The sequence below is a fragment of the Pongo abelii genome, chromosome 2, assembly GCF_028885655.2.
Source record: "Pongo abelii isolate AG06213 chromosome 2, NHGRI_mPonAbe1-v2.0_pri, whole genome shotgun sequence".
Lineage (NCBI taxonomy): Eukaryota > Metazoa > Chordata > Mammalia > Primates > Hominidae > Pongo > Pongo abelii.
This window is the reverse complement of record NC_085928.1, coordinates 193,253,583-193,277,062: the sequence shown is the minus strand read 5'-3', so window position 1 is coordinate 193,277,062 and position 23,480 is coordinate 193,253,583. Positions and strand designations below refer to the sequence as shown.

The following is a 23,480-nucleotide window of genomic DNA, read 5'->3' as shown; positions in this document are numbered from 1 at the left end:
GTTTAAACACATTTAAAGTCTCTTGGTTCCCCAAAGACACAATTTATACAAATGCTGTTTTTGCTCTGTAGAAAGGTGTTTGCATCCTCAGAAATGCTGTGCCGTTCAGAAAGCCTAAATTAGGGAGGTAAAAACCAAAAATAACACGGGGAAATTTATTTTAAAAAAATATTTATACTCAGAATCCCCATCATGACACCTGTTCTAGTGCTAGTCACATTATTTATACCCACGCTGTTTGACTTGTAAGCTTTTATCCATGGTGTCTATCATAATGCTTGACTCTTAGCAGGCCTCTGAAAAATGTCTGTAGAATGAATGAACAAACATCTTTAGGAATTTGCTCCTTGATTAAATGTAATATTAACTAGACTACTTTATATTCTTTCACTTACGGTGTATTCAAAGAAACATGTGGGCTCTTACTGATTGCCATGTTCCTGGAGTGATAATGAACGGCCCAATTCAGCATGTGAGTGTTGAATGGTATAATCTCTGAAAAACACCATTTGGCAATGATATGTTCTCTAGTTTTCCTTAAGTGACAGTTTATCTTTTGAGACTTTTACTAAAACTCCTACCTACTTTTATAAGAGTCTTAGTGTTCTTTAAGTTAGTTGATGAATTATTGTATTAACTTATAACAGGCCAGGTGCAGTGACTCAGGTCTGTAATCCCAACACTTTCCAACACTTTGGGAGGCTGAGGTAGGAGGGTTGCTCCAGCCCCGGAGTTCAAGACCAGCCTGAGCAACATAGTGAGACACCATCTCCACAAAAAATTAAAACATTTAGTGGGGTGTAGTGGGGTGCACCTGTAGTCTCAGCTACTCAGGAGACTGAGGTGAGAAGATTGCTTGAGCCCAGGAGGCTAAGTCTGCAGTAAGCTAAGCTGTGATCACACAGCTGCACTGCAGCCTGGGTGACAGAGCAAGACCCTGTCTCAAAGAGGAAGAAAAAAAAACAAAAAACTTATGGCAGACTGCCAAATCATACTTCTTATGAGAAACACAAAGGAATAAAGTTACAGCACTTAACTAAAGAAACAAAAATATCTTTATGTTCTTGCAAAAGAACTTTGAGAAAAGGCAAAATTAGCCACTGAGTTAATCAAGAGGTAGACTCTATAAGACTACTGTTTTTGTGCTACCACCGACTTTGAATAAATACCTTAAGATCACCAGTCTTTGCTGCAACTGTTTAATCTATATTTCCTTATTCCTTTTTGATTTTATAGATTTGAGTTTTGCTGCATAACTAATACAAATGTGCTTGGTATATAGAAGGCTTTCAGATTTTGGGGAGATGATTAATTATTCAGAACCCTAAGTGGACACTGTACAAGGCATGGTTGCCTTCAGAACTTATAGCTAGTAAAAAAACACATGGAATGATTAGTAGGTAGTATGATAATATATGTGACTAAGTATAAACTTGGGGAGGAGGGAAGGAAGAGATGCTTAAGGGAAGAGAGACGGTAGAATTGGATTTCCAAAATTTCAACAGGTATAGAAAAAACAGTGTTCTTGGCAAGGGAAACCAACTTAAGCAAGGTATGGTCATGATTGACATTTGTGATAGATAACAGTGGCAGTGATAAAAAAAAAAAAAAAAAAAAACCAAGCTATAGGGAATGAAGGAGGAAAAGTTTACGTAGGGCCTTGAAAACCAGGTAGAAGAGTTTAGATTTGATGCTGAAGGCAGTAAGGAGTCTTTGAGGTCTGGAGTAAAGGAATATCGTAATGAAAGCTATGATTAAGGATTGTGTCACTGCAGAATGCAGAAGTGATCGGAAGGAAAACTGACTCAGAGACATCGAATATTCCTCTCATTATTATCGCAGAATGAATAACCTTGCATATCAAGAGTTCTCTGGTTCTATTCTCATTGCAGCTATAGCATCCAATTAAAGTCCCCAAATATAGGTCATTAATTAATTCTTCCAAGTCATCACATTTTAGTACCAACTACAAACACTCCTACCACGACTTGCAAGTAAAAAGTTCTACCATAACCATTCAGATGCTTACAAGTTTTAAATATAGATTGAGTTACACAATATGCTATGTGAAGAACTGAGCAGGAATCAGGTAAAAAACAGATGAGAGCACATTACATGCAAATATATCGAAGCACCAAACACACCAAAGTAGGTGTAAGGGCATTCCTGATATTAAGAGATTAGGGTTAAAATTGACTGTATTTCAGACAGCTAACCGTGTCAAAGAAAAGGAAAACGTAACCTTTTCAAATGGTATCTTAAAGCGCTATAACTACAGGTGATTTCATCCCTCTCTCAACAGATTATAGTCATGCATTGCTTAACAATGAGGATAAGTTCTGAGAAATGCATTTTTTTTTTTTGAGACAGTCTCGCTCTGTCATCCAGGTTGGAGTGCAGTGACACAATCTCGGCTCACTGCAACCTCCCTCTCCCAGGTTCAAGCGATTCTCCTGCCTCAGCCTCCCGAGTAGCTGGGATTACTGGTGTGTGCCACCACACCCAGCTAATTTTTGTATTTTTAGTAGAGATAGGGTTTCACCATGTTGGCCAGGCTGGTCTCAAACTCCTGACCTCAGGTAGTCCGCCTGCCTCGGCCTCCCAAAGTGCTGGGATTACAGGCGTGAGCCCACCGCGCCTGGCCAATGAATGCATCTTTAGGTGACCACATCGATGTGCAAACGTCCCAGTTATACATACGAGAACCTAGATGGAATAGCCTACTAGACACCTAGCTACATGGTAGAGCCCATTGCTCCTGGGCTACAAACCTGTACAGCATGTTACTGTACTGAATACTGCAGGCAATTGTAAGACAATGGAAAGTATTTGTGTATCTAAACACATCTAAATATACAAAAGGTACAGTAAAAATCTGAAATAAAAGATAAAAAAAAATGGTACACCTGTATAGGGCAGCTCCATTACAATTTCATGGGACTGTCGTCATATATGTGATCCATCGTTAACCGAAACGTCATTTTGTGGCACATGACATTAGGAAAGAACATCTCCCCATCCAGATATTCCAGCATGAGTCATTTAACAAACAGTAGCATCTTAGGTGGCTCTATAATGCAGAGAACATGATAATCCTATAGGAACAGGGCTAAGACCATGTAGTACATTAAGACAGAACGAATGATTATATAAGCAATGTTCATGAAAAAGTTTAAATACACATCTCATGATAATTTTTTAGTTGTTTATTGGAAACCATAGATTTTTTTTTAAACCCACTAATTATTTTGCCATACAAGAGCAAAATTCAAATAATACAAATATTTAACATTTTGGTATAAAATTAACAATATGGAGAAAAGATGCACACCAACCAAAAGGTAAAAAAATTTTAACAATAACACTGTGTATAACCATCTTCTATTCAAGTGACCATCCAAGCTGATAGTTTATTTTCCCTTTGTTGACATTTTTAAAAAAGCCCTACACTGGAGCACCAAAAAGTTTTTTCCTTCTTTTTTAAAAGGTTGGAACCCTTTTATTTACAGATACTCTTCTCAGTACTTTAAGTAAGTGTGATGAAGGAATCATCTAGCAACTTCCTTCTTAGAAAAAAAGGAAGTGCCTTCACATTTCCTTGAAATTTAAACTTGCTCCATTCTATTCTAAGCAAAAATTAAAAGGACACAGTTCAGAAGAGCTCTTTCAGCAAATAAATAATTGTTTCACAAAAGCACTGCTGTAAACAAGATCACTTCGATGGCCAGAGACACTTATGTTTTCAACCAATGGCAACCTTAAACACTTCCAAGTATAGATACACAGGGTATATATGGGCAAAAGGCAATACATCATTAAACAATCAACTAATAAAAATTAATTATAAGCTTGTTGCTTGGTCAAATATGCTTTTGTTCTCTACTTTTTTTTAATTGGTCAGAAAACTTAAACTGTAATGATCTAAAACCCTGTATCTACTCTGAAAGTAACTACAACCTAGAATGTCTGACACTGTAGTTTTGACATTAGTTAAAAATACTAAATTATCTAAGCAATGTAAACAAGCCTCAAATTTCAAAATAGAAAAAAATTAAAATTTCTGTAAACATTAAAAAGCTACCTGCTAAAAATTGTAAGTATCATCATCCAGTTGTGTATACTGAGAAATCTTTTTTAGTTTTGTTTTGCATGTTTCCGACATTACCTTATTATATGAGACATCTTATTTTCCCTAACAGGTGCCTCTGCAGTGAAAGGTCTTAGAGTGAGTTCAGTCACTTTTGCTGAAGTCATTATTTTGGCCTTCATATAATCTCCCTAGCAGTAGACACCACCTAATTCTTTCTGTAGTGAAGGGAGGTAGTGTGTATTATAGCCACATTTTTATCCTGCTTTGTAAAATAAATGTAACTTACTCTATTAGATCTCAGACACATCTTTTTGATTACAAGGAACATGCAGCTTTAAAAATGCTTTAAACCCCAAACTGGCAACTTTTCTATCACTTTTTTACTCTGTTTTCAAGTTTGAAATATTTAGAAAATAAAGATCACCTCTGACAGTTATTGATGAAAAATAAATTGTTTTAGATATTATAACTTTGATGTTTAATGCTCTCAATTTAAAACTCTGAACTTGGAACAAAGTGCTGTGGTTTATAAGACCTTGTTGGGGAGGAGTGGGTTAATTTTAGTAATCAGTACAATGATTTAGACACTAAGATTTCATTTTATAAAATTATGGAGACATTAGGCTTGTAATGTTCTGTCTTTCCATTTGAAGTCTCTCCATTATTATATTCCTCTATGTAAATTACATTCAAATAACAACCTTAAACACAGACCAATATTGAATATTTAAAAACCAGTTGAAAACTTCATTAAAATCAGCTTATTTGAATTAACAATGGTTTCTCCCTAGAGAAGGACCCTATGAGCAACCAACTGCCCATGTTATGTGTCATTTTCTAATACTTAAAAAAAATCCATTAAAAACATATAAAGTATTAGGGCAACATTAATCACTTTTCTCAAAGTTCACATTAAACTTTGAAAAAAGATGCAAAAAAAGGTATTTTAAGGACTCTAACACCAGTAGCTACATGGATGTGGTAAGAAGTGATTTGTCTCTTTATGATAACATTGTACATATTTTTCTACATCTCCTGTTAAGAACAAGAGACTTTCTTTTACCAGATTCATGAACTTTCTCTCCTATGCTGACTTTTCCCTGTCCCTACTACCTCCACCAAGTGCTCTTTAACAAAAATAAACTTGCTTACCTGGTCTAACAATATATTCATTTCCTTGAAATGTAGTACTATACGTTCATTTGGTATTTTCCAAAAGCAATTATTCTAACATCAAGACTTCTTAATAACATCTGTACACCTCAAGTATATATGTGGCATTACATGAGAACTTGAACTTCCCTTTAGTTTTGTTTTCACTAATAATATAAACCTTTTCTAAATACAAATTCTTTGAAATGAATTTAGGCAATGAAGTAGATAAGTGATATTAAACAGCTTCTAGAATCAAAGAAACATTCGGATGGACTAGGCTTTCAAAATATTTGTCTTTCATCCTCATTTTACTTAGGGTATAGACAAACATTTAAAGGATTTTTTCATCCAGGTTTGACTCAGTGACAGTGAAAACATACAACTTCAAGTACTATTAGATAAACGCAGCCCTACAAGGATATGTGTCCACATAGCTAATTTTACAAAGGAGAATTATCTTCATTAATCTGCAGTATATTTGACCCAAAAAACCTTTGGAAATGGTTTTTACTTTAGGATCTGTAGCATTCTTCCAAAGGTCCTGGAGATCTTCTAAGTGTCCATGAGATGTCATCATTTTTTCATAGATGCAGGGATGATAAGGAGTTTTACCCTCTCCAGAAAAAAACACATGGTACTGTGGTACTATCCCTATTTTATTGGCACAGAGGCCCATGAACACATCGTCTATGTAAAGACTAGAATTAAGTGTCTGTGATGCCTCATAGACTTTGGCAGCTACATCACCAGAGATTACATAGGCAGCTCCAGCTGTGTAGTCAGGGTAAGCTGGCCACTGGTACATTTCATAGGACACGTAGTATTTGCTGCTTTTATCTCTAATGGGAGGGGCGCCACGATGAACACGACCAATCCAAAAGTCTTGAACACCAATTTGTTCTAAACTTTGAAGGTACTCAATCAGATTTGGCATGTGAATAAATATGTCATCATCAGCAGTCATAAGAAATTTGGCATGTGGACAATAGGTATTTGCCCAACTGAACTGCATAAGTAATTTCAGAGTAAGATTGTAGAAAGAATCAACAAAGTCTTGCTGAATTATATCATTGTACATTTGATCTTCCCAAACCAGTTTTCTTTGTAGTTCTTCTCCCTCCAGTGGATTAGGAGTTCCTAAGGCAAACAGAGTTTTGATGTTGGCATTCAGCTGAGACCGAACATAATTTTCATTACCCCACGTCCTTCTAATTCCGGAACGTCGATCATAGTTTTCAGGAGCAGTTTTTACAAACAGTAAAAGGAGGACGTCTTGAGCTTGACACTTTTCCTTGTGGTTAATCAAGTATTGGTAGCGAGGCCCAGCTGAGGTGTGCTTAAGAGACAGGGTATCATTCACAAAGTCATAGCTATTTATGAGGTATCTGTAAGAATATGACTTCATATGGCTCACAATGTGATTATCGATTGGTTCCCAAAAAAACATGAGGCTCGCTATAAAACAAGTAGCAAATAACTGAATAATTAACTGCCATTTTTTGACTCTTCTGCCACTAACCAACATTCTCATATCCACGCAAGTCTGTTTTTATTTAGGATCAGTTTTAAACAGGCACTTGCTTCTTCGAGACCATAGAACTTCGTATTTCGTAGAGTAGGTGTCCATCTTAATACATGTTGGTCATTAAAAATGGAAAACAGTCTTCTTATTTTACAAAATAGTCTCTTTTAGTCCCATTTTTCTGAGATTGTGAAAGAATGGAACACCCTGTAGAACGAGGACACTGGCACGTCAAAATTCTTCCACACGGGCATCCTTCAGGAAGTGTGGTGGGCGGCCTCATGCGGCTCTCCCATGTGAGCATTCCATGCCACCTATCAGTCAAGAAGAGAAAAGAATCACAATCGCGTGGGTTCTAAGGTGCCAGAAAGAAACATATTCCTAATTCCTTAAAACCAAATGTAACCTGCCCGATCTGCACAAAAGGTGATGAGGCAGTTAGTATTTAGCAGAGGCATACGGCTGTTTATTTTTTTTAAAGGAGGACAGGAAAAGGGAAAAAATTGCGTTACACTGTCTTCCCATTCAGAGTACAGAGATTTTTTTCTACTCCTACTCTTAAAAAAAAAAAAAAAAAAAAAAAAAAAAAAAACTTCCCAAACGGCTATAATCGTGTATACTTAAGTTCAAATTTCACAAACGGGTACATTCATGAATATACTGACTTGAATACGGTCAGGATGAAAGCAGATACATAGATCAAGGCAAAATCTTCAATGAAAAGAAAATTCACAGCAGTAAAAATCCATTAAGGCTTGCCCCAGACAAGGCAGGAATAAGAGTGAGACTTTTTTTTCTTTTTTTTAAATTAAGGTTCATAATCAAGGAGTCACAATTTGCTCCTTGAAAGCAAACTCTCAATAATCAAAATTACTTTGTGAGCCCCAGATTTATACAGCCACCTTCTTTCTGTACTTTTTTATTTGGAAATGCAACAGGCGCCTCAACGTAACATGTTCTAAACTGGGAAGCAACAGAATGTAGCCAACAAGCACTGCCTTTGTAGTCAGGCAATTTGAACACCAATGCTGCCTCAGCCACTTAAGGTTTCTTGTACCGTATCATGCATCTAACACAGAAATTTGACAAATTGGGGTAAGACCGTTTAACTCGAAGTCTTTATGCAAATTAAATGGGAATATACATGACAAATGAAGGGAAGTAGACAGATCGTTACCTAGCACACTAGGGTCCTCAAGTGTCATTTCTCACCCATTCTGTTATCTTCTCCCCTAAAACCTGCTGTTTCTGTTTCTCTTTATATGTGCCTAACTGCACCTCTTTCATCTATGCCTGAAATCTGGAACCGCCCCCCCCCCCCATTTCCTCCACTTCCATTATCTAAATGTTTAATCCTGTGAATCACTTCTTCTAAATCTCTCTTCACCCCTTCATGTTATCATCACTTCTCACCCAGACTAGATGATCCCCTGGCCAACCCACCTTCCACTTTACAGTCAGAGTGACCTTTGTAAAACTTGGATTTAACCACGAGACGAACTGAGCTCTTTTAACTCCTTCAGAGCCTCTCCATTAGTTAGTGAGAAGATGAAATCCAGCCTGGCCCACAGGACCCTTTAGGATCTGCCTCTCCAGCTCTTTGGTCCCATCATTTGACAATACCAAATTATTGGCTGAAAGCACAGTCACACTTGCCATTTCATATGCCCTGGTATTTACACCAGCAGTCCTGTGGCCTGGCTACCCTACCTCCCTTGCTAATATGAAGTCTACAGACATCCTTCTCTGGGAAGCCTGAATTGGGATCAACCCATTCCCTGAAAGATGCTTCTCATCTCATCTGTGTTGCCCCAGCACCTTCTTATACCCCACACAGAGACTTTTTAGGCACGATGTTGTGGACACCCTACACTCAGCATCCAGGTCAGTGTGTGACCCCTGGTAGGCATTCCCCAAATGTTGGTGCAAAGAACCATGCCGGGGGTGGAGTCACCGTTTACTCAAAGTCATGGTTACTGGGGAAGGACTGGGGGTCAGGACCCTAGCCAGGTGCCACCTCGGATGAGGTCCATGCCATGGCTGCTTACCCCAGGTCCTCTCTTTTCTTCCACCACTGGGACGCAGCACCCTCCTGCCTCAAGAATTCTGTCCCCAGTGCTTACCACAGGTAAAACACTTCCTTGGATGGAAAGGTAGGCTCTCTTCCTCAGGAGTGGTACATTAGTTTCTTGGACTTTGGACAGGACTGACAGGGAGAGAGCTGTGTAGGCTGAGCCACATAGCAAGCCCCAGGGCAAAGGCCCTGCTTTGTGCCCAGAGATCTGTCCTCAAGTCCCCCCGCCAGTTGACCCCTGATAGAAAACCAACTGTATACACTGAGTGCCCTGCAGAATGGGCCTAGCCTCAGCTGTGACACCTCCATCCCCACTTCAGAGCTTTCGGATCCAGCTATATTTCCCACCCCCATGATCACTCCACATCAGGGTGGAGGCAAAGGCCAGGTATGTAAAGTGTCCAATGAGGACTAGAGATTAGAGCCAAGCCCCATTCAGACTTTGTCCAGAGATAATCAGTATAGGGCACACTTTATCGCCAAGGGCATTGATTTGAAAACTGCACACACCACTTAGGAAGCCACAACCAGCATTTTTTTTTTTTTTTTAAATGCAGAGTGTACTGAGAGTAGTAAGAGCAAGAATCATTTTGTGAAACTTTTGGGTTTTATGTGTGTGTGCATTCAGGGGTGTAATGGGAAATGTGTTACTGTGCTTTAACATCACAAAGGCTGAAGGCCGGGCATGGTGGCTCATGCCTGTAATCCTAGAGCTTTGGGAGGCTGAGGCAGGAGGATCACTTGAGGTCAGGAGTTTGAGACTAGCCTGGCAACATGGTGAAACCCCATCTCTATAAAAAATACAAAAATTAGCTGGGTGTGGTGGTGCACACCTGTAATTCCAGCTACTTGGGAGGCTGAGGCAGGAGAATCACTTGAATCAGGAAGGTGGAGGTTGCACTGAGCCAAGATCGTGCCACTGTACTCTCCAGCCTGGGTGACAGAATGAGATTCCATCTCAAAAAAAAAAAAAAAAGACTGAAACACTGCTCTAAGGAACAGATCAATATCAATAATTTCCCCCTTTGGACAGGCTGGTCATTTCTGGACTGAATGCTCTAGAGGAAGGTGAGAAAGACGTCAGAAAATATCAGTTTCTGATGGTGGCATCTGCCTAAACTTTGCGAAATCACTTTCATTCAGGGGCCCACTTTCTCTCAGTTGCTCTCTCAGTCTTTCCACGGTGCTCATCCAGATAACAACCATCCTCTGAAGCCCCAAAGCAAGGGCCCTCTGGCCTCCTCCACCATACATCTGGAAGGAACTGGAGGCTTAAAGCAAGGTAACAGAATTCTTGATGGCAGATTTTAAGCCAGCATACACATTTTTGAGAATTCTAGGAAAATTCTCAACTGAAAAGCATCTGCAGTTTCTACTCTAATTGACCCTGGGAAGGGAACAAAGAGGATAGTAACCTTTGGAATCTCAGGGATCAAAGGGAAAACCAGCTGCCTATTCCTGAGCAGCTGTACCCGGCAAGCTCCAACGCCAGCTTGCTTTGCACGTCCTACAGTTGTCTGCAAGTCTGAGCTTCTTGCTAGACTTTCTGCCCACAAGCCCAACTGCTCCCACACCCATTGTGCATCTATCTGACTCATTAAAGGTGCTAGTATCTCTCCAGTGAATCAGGCCTATTACCAGGTTGGTGCATTGCTGCTGCTGCTTATATGGCTACTGTAAGCCAGCAGCTGGTTCAGAACCTTCATTTTGTCCCCACCCTCAATATGTACGTATTTATCTTATTTTCCTGTATTTTTTCAGCTGTTCCAAATTGACATCAACAAGTCAAAATGCTTTCTGAAAAATGACAAAAGACCTGTCACAAAGCCAACATCCCACGCTACTTATTTAGTTCAGCACAGCATGTGAAGCTCTAAAATGAGAATTCTCCCCCTCAGTAGTTTGAATTTTTTAGCCACCATTTACATAAATCACAACCAGATCTCACTGATAATACTGGAATGATAAGGGGAAGATTTAGGAAAGGTAAAACTCCTCATTTGTATTACACAGCTTCACTCGTATAACAAAAGAACATCTGAATTCCTCCAAATTGAACATAGTCACCAGGAGGCCTTTCCCAGCCTAAATCAAAAGCACTGCCCTCCCCCGGCCTGCCCCCGATCTAAATTCATCAATTACAAGTCAACACTGTTGCGCCCAGCTCCGGTTTTGCGGATGGAGACCACGCACATACAACTGGCGCTCACTCTTCTGGTTTCTTACAGCGTCTTAAAGCTTCTCTAAAGCACAGCTTCCAGCTTTCCTATTCAGAGTGCAGGGGAGGGACCTAGGAAGAAACCCACAAGCCTGCCGATCTGGTAGAAGAAAATGCTGGGCCTGGCAGGAAACAAAGCAAGCCCAATGCCGAATGCGAAGCTCAGCAACCATCCACAACAGACTGCTGTGGGTGCAGCTTCCTTTGTGTGCCTGCAGCACGGGTCAGTGGCCAATCAACAGGCTAGAAACTCAAGGGTTACCCCTGTTTGGGGCCAGATTTATTGTGTAACCTTGGGCAACCCTCACCTCACTCTGATTCGGTGCTTTAATCTGCAAATCAGGGATGAATATCCATGTAATGTCACTGAGGGGCAGTAAAAATTATAAATGACTTCAGAGCCTGCTGAAAATAGGAAATAGAAAAGCATGGGAGAGAAGAGGACAAAGAATTGCTTAGAAGAAAATATGCAGATATCTCAAATACAACCTGGGTTTGCTTCTATTTGGACTGAGAAGAAGGGACAGGTATTCTTAGTATTATCTTTTCTAATAGAGGTAGTCAGAATAAAGAATAGAAGTAGGAACATCAGAAAAGAGGTGACAGACCCCAAATACTTTTCAGTCTAGGAGCCGTGCCCCTCAGTTATTCATAAGAATATTCTTTCACAAGAGAGCTCTTTAAACTTTTTGAAAAAACTAGTTAGCACACCCAAAGGCTACAAGTTTCCCTGCAATAATCCCTGATTTTTGTAAACCTTGCCCCTGCTGTCAACTCATTTCTTTGTTGAGTCTACTTTTGTGATGCTGAGATAATATGTGAAACCTGCTATCCATTTTGAAGTTTTAATCAAGATGGGGAGGTCCACACTTTTAAGTACAAGTTAAACAACCTCAGTCTCCAGTGTTTCAATTAATCCTACAAGTATATGAGTATTTACTCTGCGGGTTCTTACACCAGACACAGTGGGAGATCATGAAGAAGTATTTTACAGTCTCCAATCTCAAAGCATTTACACTCTATTTGTGACAAGACTCATAGTTCCCACATGAAAGCATAGTTCCCACAGACAACAATGGGCAAATCCTGGTAAGGTACAGTGTGTCAGCACTAATCTGCATGATACCAACCCCAGGCACAAGAGGAAAGTCTCTGGGACTAGTAGAGAAATCGGTGGGGGTTGGATTAGTCAGGATTTTAGGAGGGCCTGGGGATGACTAGGATTTAGGTGGCTGCAGGAGTAGGAACAATCTTTGTTTCAGACAAGAACTGCGTATGGCAGATAGAAGATTTGAAAGCAGAGAGGTGGGAAGCTGCTTATGGAGAACCTTGAAAATCAGGTAGAGGAGTCTTAGGGGGGTACAGAAAGCAGCAGGAAGTCATAGAAATTTCTGGTTTTGTTTGTTATGGTAACTCCCTTGCTCAGTATTTATTAAGTTTGAACAAGAGGGATTAAACTGGAATGGTGGTATGGGGTGAAATGCAGAATGCCTGAAGATCAGGACGCTGGTTTCTCAGGGGCTCATACTGATGCCAGATGAGGTGAGGAAGGCCTAGTCGAGGGTGGTGGAAGTGGGGAGGGAAGGAAGGCATAAAGAAGGCCCTTTCAAGAAAAACAAAGACCTAGCAGGACCTGATGAATGACCTGGGATGGGGAGTAAAGGAGGAAGAAAAGAAGTGACAGCTAATTTCAAGCATTACCAACAAGGGAGGGAAAACTGGTTTCCTGAGTTAGGAGTGAAGGGGATTGTATTTGATTTTAGACTCGCATTGAGTTCGAGGGGATGGAGAGACAAAAAGGCACAGATGTCCAGAGGGTAATAATCTAAGACGAGTTAGACAGGACTGGAGAGATCCAGGTGGGTACTCTGAGCATGAAGATGACTAATTTCATGAATGTGGATAAGCTCTGTAGGTGGAGAGACAGCAATGGGCCTGGAGGAAAAATAAATTCTGGAGAAGGAGAGAAAGGAGGAGTCAATGAAAAAAGGGCTCATTCATCAGAAAATTAAGATGGGGTTAACAAATGGGTAGAGTGGGTAAGCAGGACAAACAAGGCCCTGGTCTTGGAGCTCTAAGTGGGGAAGAGAGACATTGACCATATAGTAGGGTTGTGCTGGGTGCTACAGGAGGGTCTAAAGATGGACCCTGCCCCACTTGGGGGCTGGTTTGAGGTTGGGGAGGGCAATTTCCAGGAAGAAAAGCAACAGTGCACTGTATTTCTGCATTTTATTCAGTAGACTTACACCACACTCAAGTCTAAGGAAACCTCATGGTGTGTATACCATTTTCATCATGTTATCTCCCAACACTCAAGACACCTTATCAGCCAGGAAGTTATTTACATGGCTTCACTGAGAACTGCATTTCTTCTGAGACCTCAAATTCCAGGATACTCACTCTATAGTACACTCACTCCTCAGCTGCAACTTCTAAATATTCATCGAGAACCTTCTGCCACCCCACCCCGCCCAGCAGTCTCCTGACCTTTCTTCCTCACACACCTCCCCTGTCTCAGATGCAGAATCATTGGACACCTTTGCCTTCCTACCCCAACAACCCCAGACCCCAGCGCCCTCCCATCTTCCTGTTCCTATGACACCTCCAGGGCTGCTGGGGAAATGGAACTTACCAGGCAGGCAGCATCACCACAAATGGCACTATCTAGCTTTGGGCAGTTTTCAGTGCTACGTGACTGTTCTTGAACTTGTCCTGGACCTTATCCCTTTCCCAGTCTCTTCAGCGGCCATGCTAAATCTCCCCCTCCCAGGCTCTGTCCCCTCACTCTGAAGACTTCACCTGTCTGCTTCCTAGAGAAAGGAGGAGACATCAGACACAGCATCAGCTCCTCCTCCCCTTGTGGGCCGCCTCCTCACGGGCTCCCTAGTTCCCCAGCACTAGCCATTCCCTCTGTAAAACATACTGATTGGGGCCGGGCCTAGGGCGAGACAAGGGAGCCACTTACTTTAGGTGCACAGTTTAAGGGGGTACCAAAAGCTCCGTAGTCAGTATAATATTTTGATGCAATATTTTTTAAAAATCAAAGTTACTGAAAAAAATCCACAATGAACAAAATGTCAAAACTGTAAACCAAGACAGGCTCCCTGCACTTATACAGCCCTGCCTCACCTGACTCCCCTAATCCCTGTCGTGCTGACTGGGGCCTGCTGGGGGCTGAATATTGCCGACTTCCATGGACATGTCTGCATTCTTAGTATATGTATGTATACCACCCTAAAGTATCATAAAACAAGACTAACCCTTAGTGTATATAATAAAGCATCATAAAACAATACTAATCCTTAGTAAGAATTAGTATTGTTTTATGATACTTTAATTTGGTGTATATATATATATATATACATTCCTCATTCCTTTATATCTTTTAAACTTTTATTACTTAATAAATATTCATATATATATATATGAATGCCCACTTCTATTCTTTTTTTTTTTTTAATGCTGGACATGAAAACCTCCTAAAACGGTTGTCTGAACCATGAATGGATTGTGTTCTACATAGCCGAAAAACACCAATCTAGAATGGAATCAAACCTCTACCATAAAATCATCCTCTCTTACTTCAATTGTTGCCAAAACAAGAACAAACCCAGAAATTCTATATAAGGAGGCAGTATAATTTAATGGAAAGACTAACAGATTAGAAGAAAACTAAGAAATTTAATCATTCCGTTCTAGCTCTGGTTTTTTCCTTGCTGGGGAAATAAAATACTGTAGTGAAACCTACATAGAAAACAAGACTGAACTGATAATTTTCTTCATTTAAAAAATCAATTTAATACTTGGAATATCCCCATGAGTCATGAAAATATAATGATCCCTTTAAAAGTGACATGCTTATAAAGTAGGAATATATAAGGCTCTTCCGGTGAGTCACAGTTTTTTAAAAAAATTCCTTTATATCCTCATTCCTTTATATCTTTTACATTTAAACTTTTATTACTTAATAAAGTCCAATGTGGGAGAGTTTTTAGTTCCTGTCCACACATAAAGGAAGGAAAGATAAAATCTTCTGTGCCATCTTTATGCTGCATTTCGTTCTACATTCCAAGTTTTTCTTCCTGGCTTCTTCTCGTCATCTGTTTCCTGTTAAGTATAGCTAGGCCCAATCTTCAGAAGCCAAACTGCCTTGTTGAGAGAGATCAGGAATAAAAAGCCCCAGATTTACTGGAAAAGCTATAATTTGATCTTCCTAAATTTTTTCTTAATAAATTACTTGCAATAATTGGTGTTAAGAAATATAACTCGTTACTATTTGGTACTAATTGCCTAGTCTGTTTGCTCAAGGAGAAAGGAGACAATGTGAAATGTGAATTGATAACTCACATTTTAAGGTGAAACATTAGATATCTTTGCAACTGTTATATTTCCAATATAAGACCTCTAAAAAAGAAAACAATTCTACCTAATGGCTGTCTTCAAGTGTTTTTGTGCTGGGACTTTAGCTATATGAAACTTTATTTCAAGCCATGGGCAACAATTAGAAGCCATCTGGAATTCTTATCCTCCTGCAGAGAATACATTTATAGAGTTAGTTCTTGATTCAGTGTTAGTCCAAAGACTTTAAATTCCACTTTGGCAATCATGGCTTTGGGACAGAGGGGAAAGTTGGGTAGTAAAACCTACAATGTGAATCCAGGTACAAGATCTCCACCTATGTAAACTCAGTTATATCTCTTTATAAGTTAAACATGGGTGTAAGATCTGTTTCCTGGTTATGGGGGAAGTAAAGACAGGGGAATTTCAAATGAACAAATGGGTAAAGACAGACCCTAAGTCTTTATTAACGGGACTGGTGGCATGGGATTATAGATTATTCTTAGATTTTAGGGAAGTTATATGAACTCAATAATTCCCAGTAACCAGTTTGATTATGCAAAATTTGAAACAAATAAAAAAGCTGACATATAAAGGAGGTCTCAGAGAGGTCAAACACTCGCTTTTCTGAGCTTGGCCCTCTGTGCTCATTCTTGCAACACACTTGTTTGGGCTGACACGGGTGCTTGCTCTTTTAAATATAACTCTTGTCAATTTTTTTCCTGCCTACTTAAGAAACTTCTCCTTTTACCCAGTCTAGCAACAGTTACTACCATGGGTATGTCTACTATACACCAGGCCCTGTTCCAAATGCCTTACAAATATGGTAGCTCTTTAAGCCTTACAACAACCTTTGAGGAAGAAAGGATCTCCCTCCACATTTTGCAGAAGATACTGAGGCACCGAGATACCGAGTTACATGTAATGTCAACAAATTCCAGACCCTGTGGCAGCTTAGAGCAGCTTCTGAGTCCCAGCCCCATCCCTGTGTTCCTCCCCTGCCCTTTTTCCCTGGCATGGGCACAGGTGTTCCTGCAGTTCTCATCAGGAGGGGACAGCAGGGGAGCAGGTGGGCGGGTCAAGAGAAGCAACCCAAGATGGATGAGAATTTGCTTCACTGCCAGAAGTGTGAAGCCATTTCTGTTTTGCTGCATTTTGTTAGCACTGTTCTTACTTCCTTTACTAACATACTCTTTTTCAAACCTTCCATTTCAGTTTTCCCTCCTTCTTCTTGGTCTCAGTAGTACTAGACAGGGGGCAGAAGTGACCTCATCAGTCTGTGTCCTTTGGGTGTAGTCTTTCATCCACAAAAAAGATTCAGGGACTCCAAGGATGAAGATCCAAAGTTGCAGGAGGGGGATAAAAAGAGGTGGGGTGGAAGGAAGGAGAGGAGGCAAAAAAGTACCGGACTCAGGGAGGATGTTTTAAGCAAGTATTGGGTAAAATGAAAGGCGAGGAGTCAGACACAGACACCCTGGCCTGGAAAAGCTGCCATTCTCTAATGAAAAAGCTGTATCAAAACCGTTTTCATGTGTAAAGGCAGGGAAAATCTGAAGATATATTCAAAGTCAGCTCATAAAATGACACATAGGAAGTAAACCTGATGAAGAGATGTAAACCAGTTGTCCATCATAAGGTAGATGAATAAAAAATACAAGTTCTCCTATCAATAAGAGTAAGAATTATTGCCTAAAATGCATACCTAGCCCTTTAATATGATACAAAACATGCTACAAATAGCCACTACTCCCAACCCCACCCCTGCCACCCCACTAGGACTCCTCAGACACAATGACTGCTTTATTTGAGTCACTAGAAGAACAACGTTCACTCTAGCTAGAATTTTTCAAACATTCTTGAGATTTGTTAGGCTGGCTTTGCCCCAGAAAAACTGACTAAGATACATTTGAAATGCTGCATTATGTTGGGTAGGCTTCATCCACGAATCTGTTATTAGAAACCCATATGCAGTTGGCCCTGTACATTCATGGGTTCCGCATCCTCAGATTCAACCAACTACAAATCAAAAACATTTGAAAAAAAAAAAATTTATGGTTGTGTCTGTACTGAACATGCACATTTTTTTCTTGTCATTATGCACTAAACAATACTGTGTAACAATTGTTTACACAGCATTTACATTGCATTAGGTATTATAAGTAATCTAGAGATGATTTAAAGTACATTGGCCAGGTGTGGTAGCTCATACTTGTAATCCCAACTACTTGGGAGGCGGAGACAGGAGGATCATTTGACCTCAGGAGCTCAAGGCTACATGCCTCTGCACTCCAGCCTGGGCAACAGAGTGAGAACCATCTCTAAAAACATAAAAATAAAAAAAAAAGTACATGGGAATATTGCATAGGTTATATATAAATGCTGTACCATTTTATACAAGGGACTTGAGCATGCATGGATATCGGGTGGGGGGGGTGGTGTCCTGGGACTAATTCCCCAAGGATACCAAGGGACAACAAACTATGGACCCCAAACCAGGTGCTCTGTGAATAAAGAGCTTTCCTCTGAGATGAGGGAAGCAGGGAGAAGATGGAAACTGGGGAAGGCTTTGTGGGAGAGGTGGCAAATGAGCAGGAGCTAGAACACAATTCAAATGTGGGTTTGGGGAGGAAAGGAGGAAGACACAGCTCAGAAAGAGGTCTACAGCCATACCCCCCTGAATGCACCTGATCCTGGCTGATCTCAGAAGCTAAGCAGGGTTGGGCCTGGTTAGTACTTGGATGGGAGAAAGAAAAGGAGAAGGGAGGAGTAGGGCAAGGAGCATTTCAACTGGCTTAAAGGGTGAAGTGGGCCGGGTGCAGTGGCTCACGCCTGTAATCCCAGCACTTTGGGAGGCCGAGGTGAGCGGATCAGGAGGTCAGGAGATCGAGACCATCCTGACTAACATGGTGAAACCCCATCTCTACTAAAAACACAAAAATTAGCTGGGTGTGGTGGAGCATGCCTGTAATCCCAGCTACTCGGGAGGCTGAAGCAGGAGAATCGCTTGAACCCAGCAGGCGGAGGTTGCGGTGAGCCAAGATGGCGCCATTGCACTCCAGCCTGGGCAACAGAGCGAGACTCCATCTCAGAAAAAAAAAAAAAAAAAGGGGTGAAGTGGAGGGAGCAGGGAATAAAACATTCCAGGAGAGATTACGCAGGAATTTTTTTTAAACACATAAGAGAAAAAGTTGTGGCTTGAGTGGGGAAATGTCAAATCACTTAGTTTGGCTAGAAGTTAGGGTATAGGGAAAAGACGGAAAAAAGGAGATCAGAAAGGTTAGCTGTGGTTGAATAATAATAAGAAAAGCCAGGATTCAGAAACAGGATGACGATATAACCCAGTGTCTGCCTGTTGTCCAGTGGCAGTTCCTATGTCCCATTCTGGACATTGTCTTTAGAAACAGCACTTGATAGAGGGTTTATAACACAAAGGTACAAAAAGTAGAAGATGGTGTAAAACAAGAGGTATATGTAACATGTTTCTGTCTTGGTGGATCAACATTTAGTCTAAGTTAACTACCATTTATTAAGTGCCTGCCCTATTCTAGGCATTGCAACGGGCAGCCCTGAAAGTAGGTTAATACGTATATTTAACTAATTCAACAAACATTAACTTATCACCATGGGCAGGATAGGATGCTAAGAAGACTTCAGAGATGTTTCAGGTGTAGATCTTCTATCAAAGGGTCAATAAATATTCCAGTGCAAGCTGGAATCTGGACCTGATGGTGGTGAAAGAGAGTAAAAAAGCCGAGAGTGTTTAAATGCAAACAAAAGTAGATGTATACTGTGCCTCTCCATTTACTGGTCACATGAGCTCGACTTGTCTCTAAACCATGTACCAGTGTTTTCTCAGGATCATTTGAGATAACTTATTGACAATGTCAGTCCAGATTAGATGTTCCATCTGTGCAAATTTCCTTTCTCTAGAATCTGTTCGTGTAGCTTTACCAGGATGGGTTAGTTAATGGATGGCTGATTTTTTTTTTCAGGTTTTTTTCTTTTTAGAATACTGAGCTATACTCATAATATGCTTCTTCTCAAAAAACATTGATTAGGTAGGAGTTTTTAAAAATACTGATCTGATGGCTAAGGGCCATTTAACACATGGCAAATACTGTTGAGGCAGAAGTATCGTCCCTAATTGACTGAATATGGTCCTTCTCATGTTCCCCATTATTCCATTAATGGAATAATGGTCTTCCATTATTCTTGACAGGAAAGAACATGGTTCCCACAAGCACTTAAAATACATTTCAATTAGGATGACACAGGTATAAGATTATACGGTCCTCTAAAGTAAGAGAAGGAAACCTGAGGTGAGTCCATCCTTGAACTTACTTTGCTTAGAGCACTATGAAAAAGTTATAGAAAGTTATAGGAAAGGAGCAAAAGAGTCAAATCTGAAATATCAGGTGGATCTTAGGCTGTGAAACAGTATTTTGAACTTGAACTTTTGGGCTTTGTTGCCTACACACTTGGTAGAACATGCTCTTTTATAGAGAACTGGCTTCTAGTGTTAAAGCCTTGTATGGAAGAGAAATCTGAATAAGTTACATATCAAAGCCAACATCTGAATTTGTAGAATTAAAATGTTTCTAAAAAATCGCTTTTTTATTCAAATCTCGTATCTCACCTGATCAAGTTTCTTATCCTTTAAATATAAAGATTCTTACATCCCCTATATATATGTAAACTAATACATAATAATTAAATATTGCATACCGTAAGGAAAGTAATTCTGGATTTACACTGTTCTGGCTACATCTTCGCTCACAGAGATTCGATATCAAAGGGCAGAGCTCTTGTAATTTACTGTGCCTCCGTTTCTGGAACACAGATACAATGAATTCCTCTCCTTACAAGGTTATTCTAACAATGAATTAAAATAATGGCTATGGAAATATTTCAGAAAAGGCATAATGTATTATAAAAATGCAAAGCTGAGATCTCTTTACTTCAGTATATATAAAATTCCCCCTAAATAGGGTACATCTTGTTATTCTGAGAAGAGACAATTTCCTTCTGAATTTCTCCCAGTTTCTTCCTGATACTTCCTGTGTTCTGAAATGCAGATTCTAGTGCAATTGGGCCTCAGAAAGAACTTGACCCTTTACAATGTGAAAGTCACCAAGTGCAATGATTCAAGCCAAAGTGACCCATTTTAAAAGATGACCCATTTCAAAACCCATGAGTTATTATTCAAGCTGTTCTATTTTTGAGAATTAGAAAGTTTTCTTTTTTTTTTTTTTTAACAATCTCACCATTTGAATGTCTTTTATGACAAGAGAAAACTGATCACCACTTTAATGAAATACAATGTTTCATTTTTTACTTGATAGGGCCTGCACTTTATTTTGAAAATTCTTCTGCACCTTCTGAGTTTTCTCTGGGCAGAGCAGTTATAAGCATCTCTACCTCCTACTCGTCCTCATCTCCCACTTTCTCAGGAACAGCTGCTCTGAGCTTTGGCTTGGGCCTTTCCTGTGATAACACTGGTTCTACCTTAGAGCCTTGCAGGGCCGGGAAGGGTCAGCCTGAGTCAACCTCCTCCTCAGAGAGTGCTCAGTCAATGCTCAGATCGTGTGCGGGAGGAGAAGGAAGAGTGAGAAGGACAAGCAGGTTAAGTACAGAATGGAAACCTTTCTGGTATTGCATTTAGCTTGCTTTAAAAGCAAAGAGTTGGCCCCAAAAAGCAGCTTTCACCTCCTCACTTGTGACCAGATAGAAAATCTACCATAAATTTATTTTGAGAAAGTTATAACGTCAGCTGCTGATCACTAATCACCCTTTCAGAAAGTTCAGGGTGGGATCATTTCGGTGCCACCACTTAATACAACTATCTTCAATCATCCTTTTCTGGGTCAACTTCAACTTTTCACATTCCTCTCCCATCCCCCACAGGGACCAGGCAAGGTTTCCCAAAATAAAGGCACAGAGGAACAAATCCAATTCTGATGGATGTACTTTCATCAGATAATTACCATAAATATGAGCCTCAGGCCACCACCAGCCACTGTGCGGTTACCACATCGGTGTCCCTTTAACATGATCCATAACCTAAGAAAATCAACACTGGCCAAGAATGTACAAGGTGTAGTCAAGAGTCGAGTTGAAAACTGTTACTTTTACCTATATGGTATCCAAGCAAGCAACTGCCTCTGTCACATCAGGATTCAAAATGAAATGAGGCAGAGTCAAAGGAAAGAGCGGCCACGACCTCCCCACCAGGGAGATCTGAGGCTTCAGTCTCCCCGCCTGCCCACTTCCCTGTCCCCATTTCCCCTGCCAGTAACTCGCCGAAAGCGTTCTCAGGCTGGCGGTTTCCTCTTTCCAGCCCGACACGGGCTTTCGACTCGAATTCAGCCCTCCAGCCGGAGGCGGGTGGCCGCAAGCCTGGGGCCCCCGGCTGGCAACCGAATTGGTGGGCGCGGCGTTCGCCTCGCGGTTCCCGCGCCCGGGCCGGTCCCGCCACCGAGGAGCCGGAGCTCCTCAGGGAGGGGGACCCGCCGGCCCCGGGAAGCCGCCCCAACCGTAGCTGCCCGGCCCCCAAGCCTACCTGCCGCACCTGGGCGGCGGCCCGGCCTGGGTCCCAGCCGCTGGCCACCCGCGCGGGCAGGCCGGAGGGAACAAAGGCGCTCCGGGGAGGGGACGAGCCTCCTTCTCCGCCGCGCTTTCGGAGGGCGGGCTGCCGGGGCCCGCGGTGGGAGAGGCCTCCCCGGCTTCCCGACTTCCCGGCGCTGGGCCGTGCGCGGTCCTGGCCAGGGCAGCGGGCCCCGATCCAGTGTCCACGCCAGCCGCGCGCCCCCGGCCCGAGCGCGCGTTCCCACCTGAAGTCCTGGCGCCACCCGCCGGGCGAGGGCCAGCGTGCCCTCACCTCCTCGCCACTCTTCCCCTCCGGAGACCTCGCTCGGCCCGGAGTGGGCAGACTCGGAGCCTCCCGCGCCGGAGACCGCGGAGTCGCTCGGCCGAGGAGGCGCGGCGGGGCGGGGGCGGGGCGGAGGGGGCGGCCCGCAGCCCCCAGTGCCGGGAGCCCGCGCGGGAGACCCAGCTCGCCCAGCTCGCCCAGCTCGCCCAGCTCGGGGCCGCGGCACGGAGAACGAACCATCCGTGGCCTGGAGACGTATCCCGCCGAGCGGCCAGAACTTTCCCCATTTAGTGATCCGGAAAGGAAGCCAACATTCCCACCCAGAGAGGCCTCGGCCCGCGGAAAGATGCGGCCGCGGCACAGCCGTGTTTTCACCACGTAACTGACCACAGACTAACTCCGCGCGGAACCACCGGCCCAGGGCGCTCCGCCAAGAGGCGGACTGTGCTGGCCTCGCGGGCCCTGCGCCCAGGGCACGCCGCGGTTCCTCCCACACGGGACACCGGTTCTGCAGCGCCGCGGATTAGGATGGTCTTTTCCTTTCCGAGCGGGAGCTCTAAGGCAGGCTCAGGCGGGTCTTGTTAAAAGGTTTCTGGTCACACCACTTATGCCTGGAGCTCTGGGGGCCTCAGTAACAAAGCAAGGAAACTTACAGCAAACTAGGGCTGCACTGCCGCTGTCCGTTTCTAAAATACGAGAGAAGGGGGAAACCCCGCCCCACGCCAGCTTCCCAGTGACTTTACCTCCAAGTCCAGCTTCATTTCAAGGGCAGTTTAGAGCGAAACTCACCAAGTCCAAGCCCAGCTCTTTAAATGTCCAAATCGGAGGTCGGCTTTTCTTCCCGCATCGGAGCGGTCTCAAGAACAAAACTTGCAGGCTTTAAATCTTGGGCGAGGACTGGACGGGCAGCGCTGGACTGGGCTCACTTCCCCGGCGGGATGCGGGCTGTATGCGGGCGGGATGGGGGCGGGCCCGGGCGGGGGCGCGAGGCTCCCAGCCGCGCGCCCCGCACCTCTCGGCGTCACGGCCCGAGCCCAGCCCCGCCCGCCAGGCCGCCACCCTCCCGGCGCGTAGGTGAAGGTGACGGGCCCCGCCCAAGTTTGTTCTTGTCTGTAGATGAGAATTCCAGGAAGTGTTTCCTTGCCGCTCGTCAGTTAATTGCGATCGCTTACTCAAATGGCCAACTGGAAGCCAGAGGGCACATGAATGTCCTCT

At 42.5% G+C, this 23,480-nt stretch overlaps 2 protein-coding genes across 10 annotated transcripts in view; one reads left to right on the top strand and one right to left on the bottom strand.

The window, feature by feature from the left end:
• The window catches only part of MCF2L2 (MCF.2 cell line derived transforming sequence-like 2), a 247,088-nt gene that overhangs the window by 150,402 nt on the left and 73,206 nt on the right, over positions 1-23,480 (top strand). The gene's annotated exons all lie outside the window — the stretch shown is intronic.
• Positions 3,191-23,227, bottom strand: B3GNT5 (UDP-GlcNAc:betaGal beta-1,3-N-acetylglucosaminyltransferase 5). 8 transcript variants are annotated; one of them, XM_002814338.5, is made up of 2 exons: positions 23,009-23,227; positions 3,191-7,081 (listed from the first exon to the last, which is right to left on the bottom strand). In XM_002814338.5, exon 2 carries the CDS (start codon positions 6,774-6,776, stop codon positions 5,640-5,642), a length of 1,137 nt encoding a protein of 378 aa, XP_002814384.1. In that variant the 5' UTR covers positions 6,777-7,081; positions 23,009-23,227; the 3' UTR covers positions 3,191-5,639. The 8 variants fall into 8 exon arrangements, with proteins under 8 accessions (XP_002814384.1, XP_009237857.1, XP_009237858.1 ...); XM_009239582.4 differs by having other exon boundaries at positions 23,055-23,227; XM_009239583.4 differs by lacking the exon at positions 23,009-23,227 and adding an exon at positions 22,653-22,946.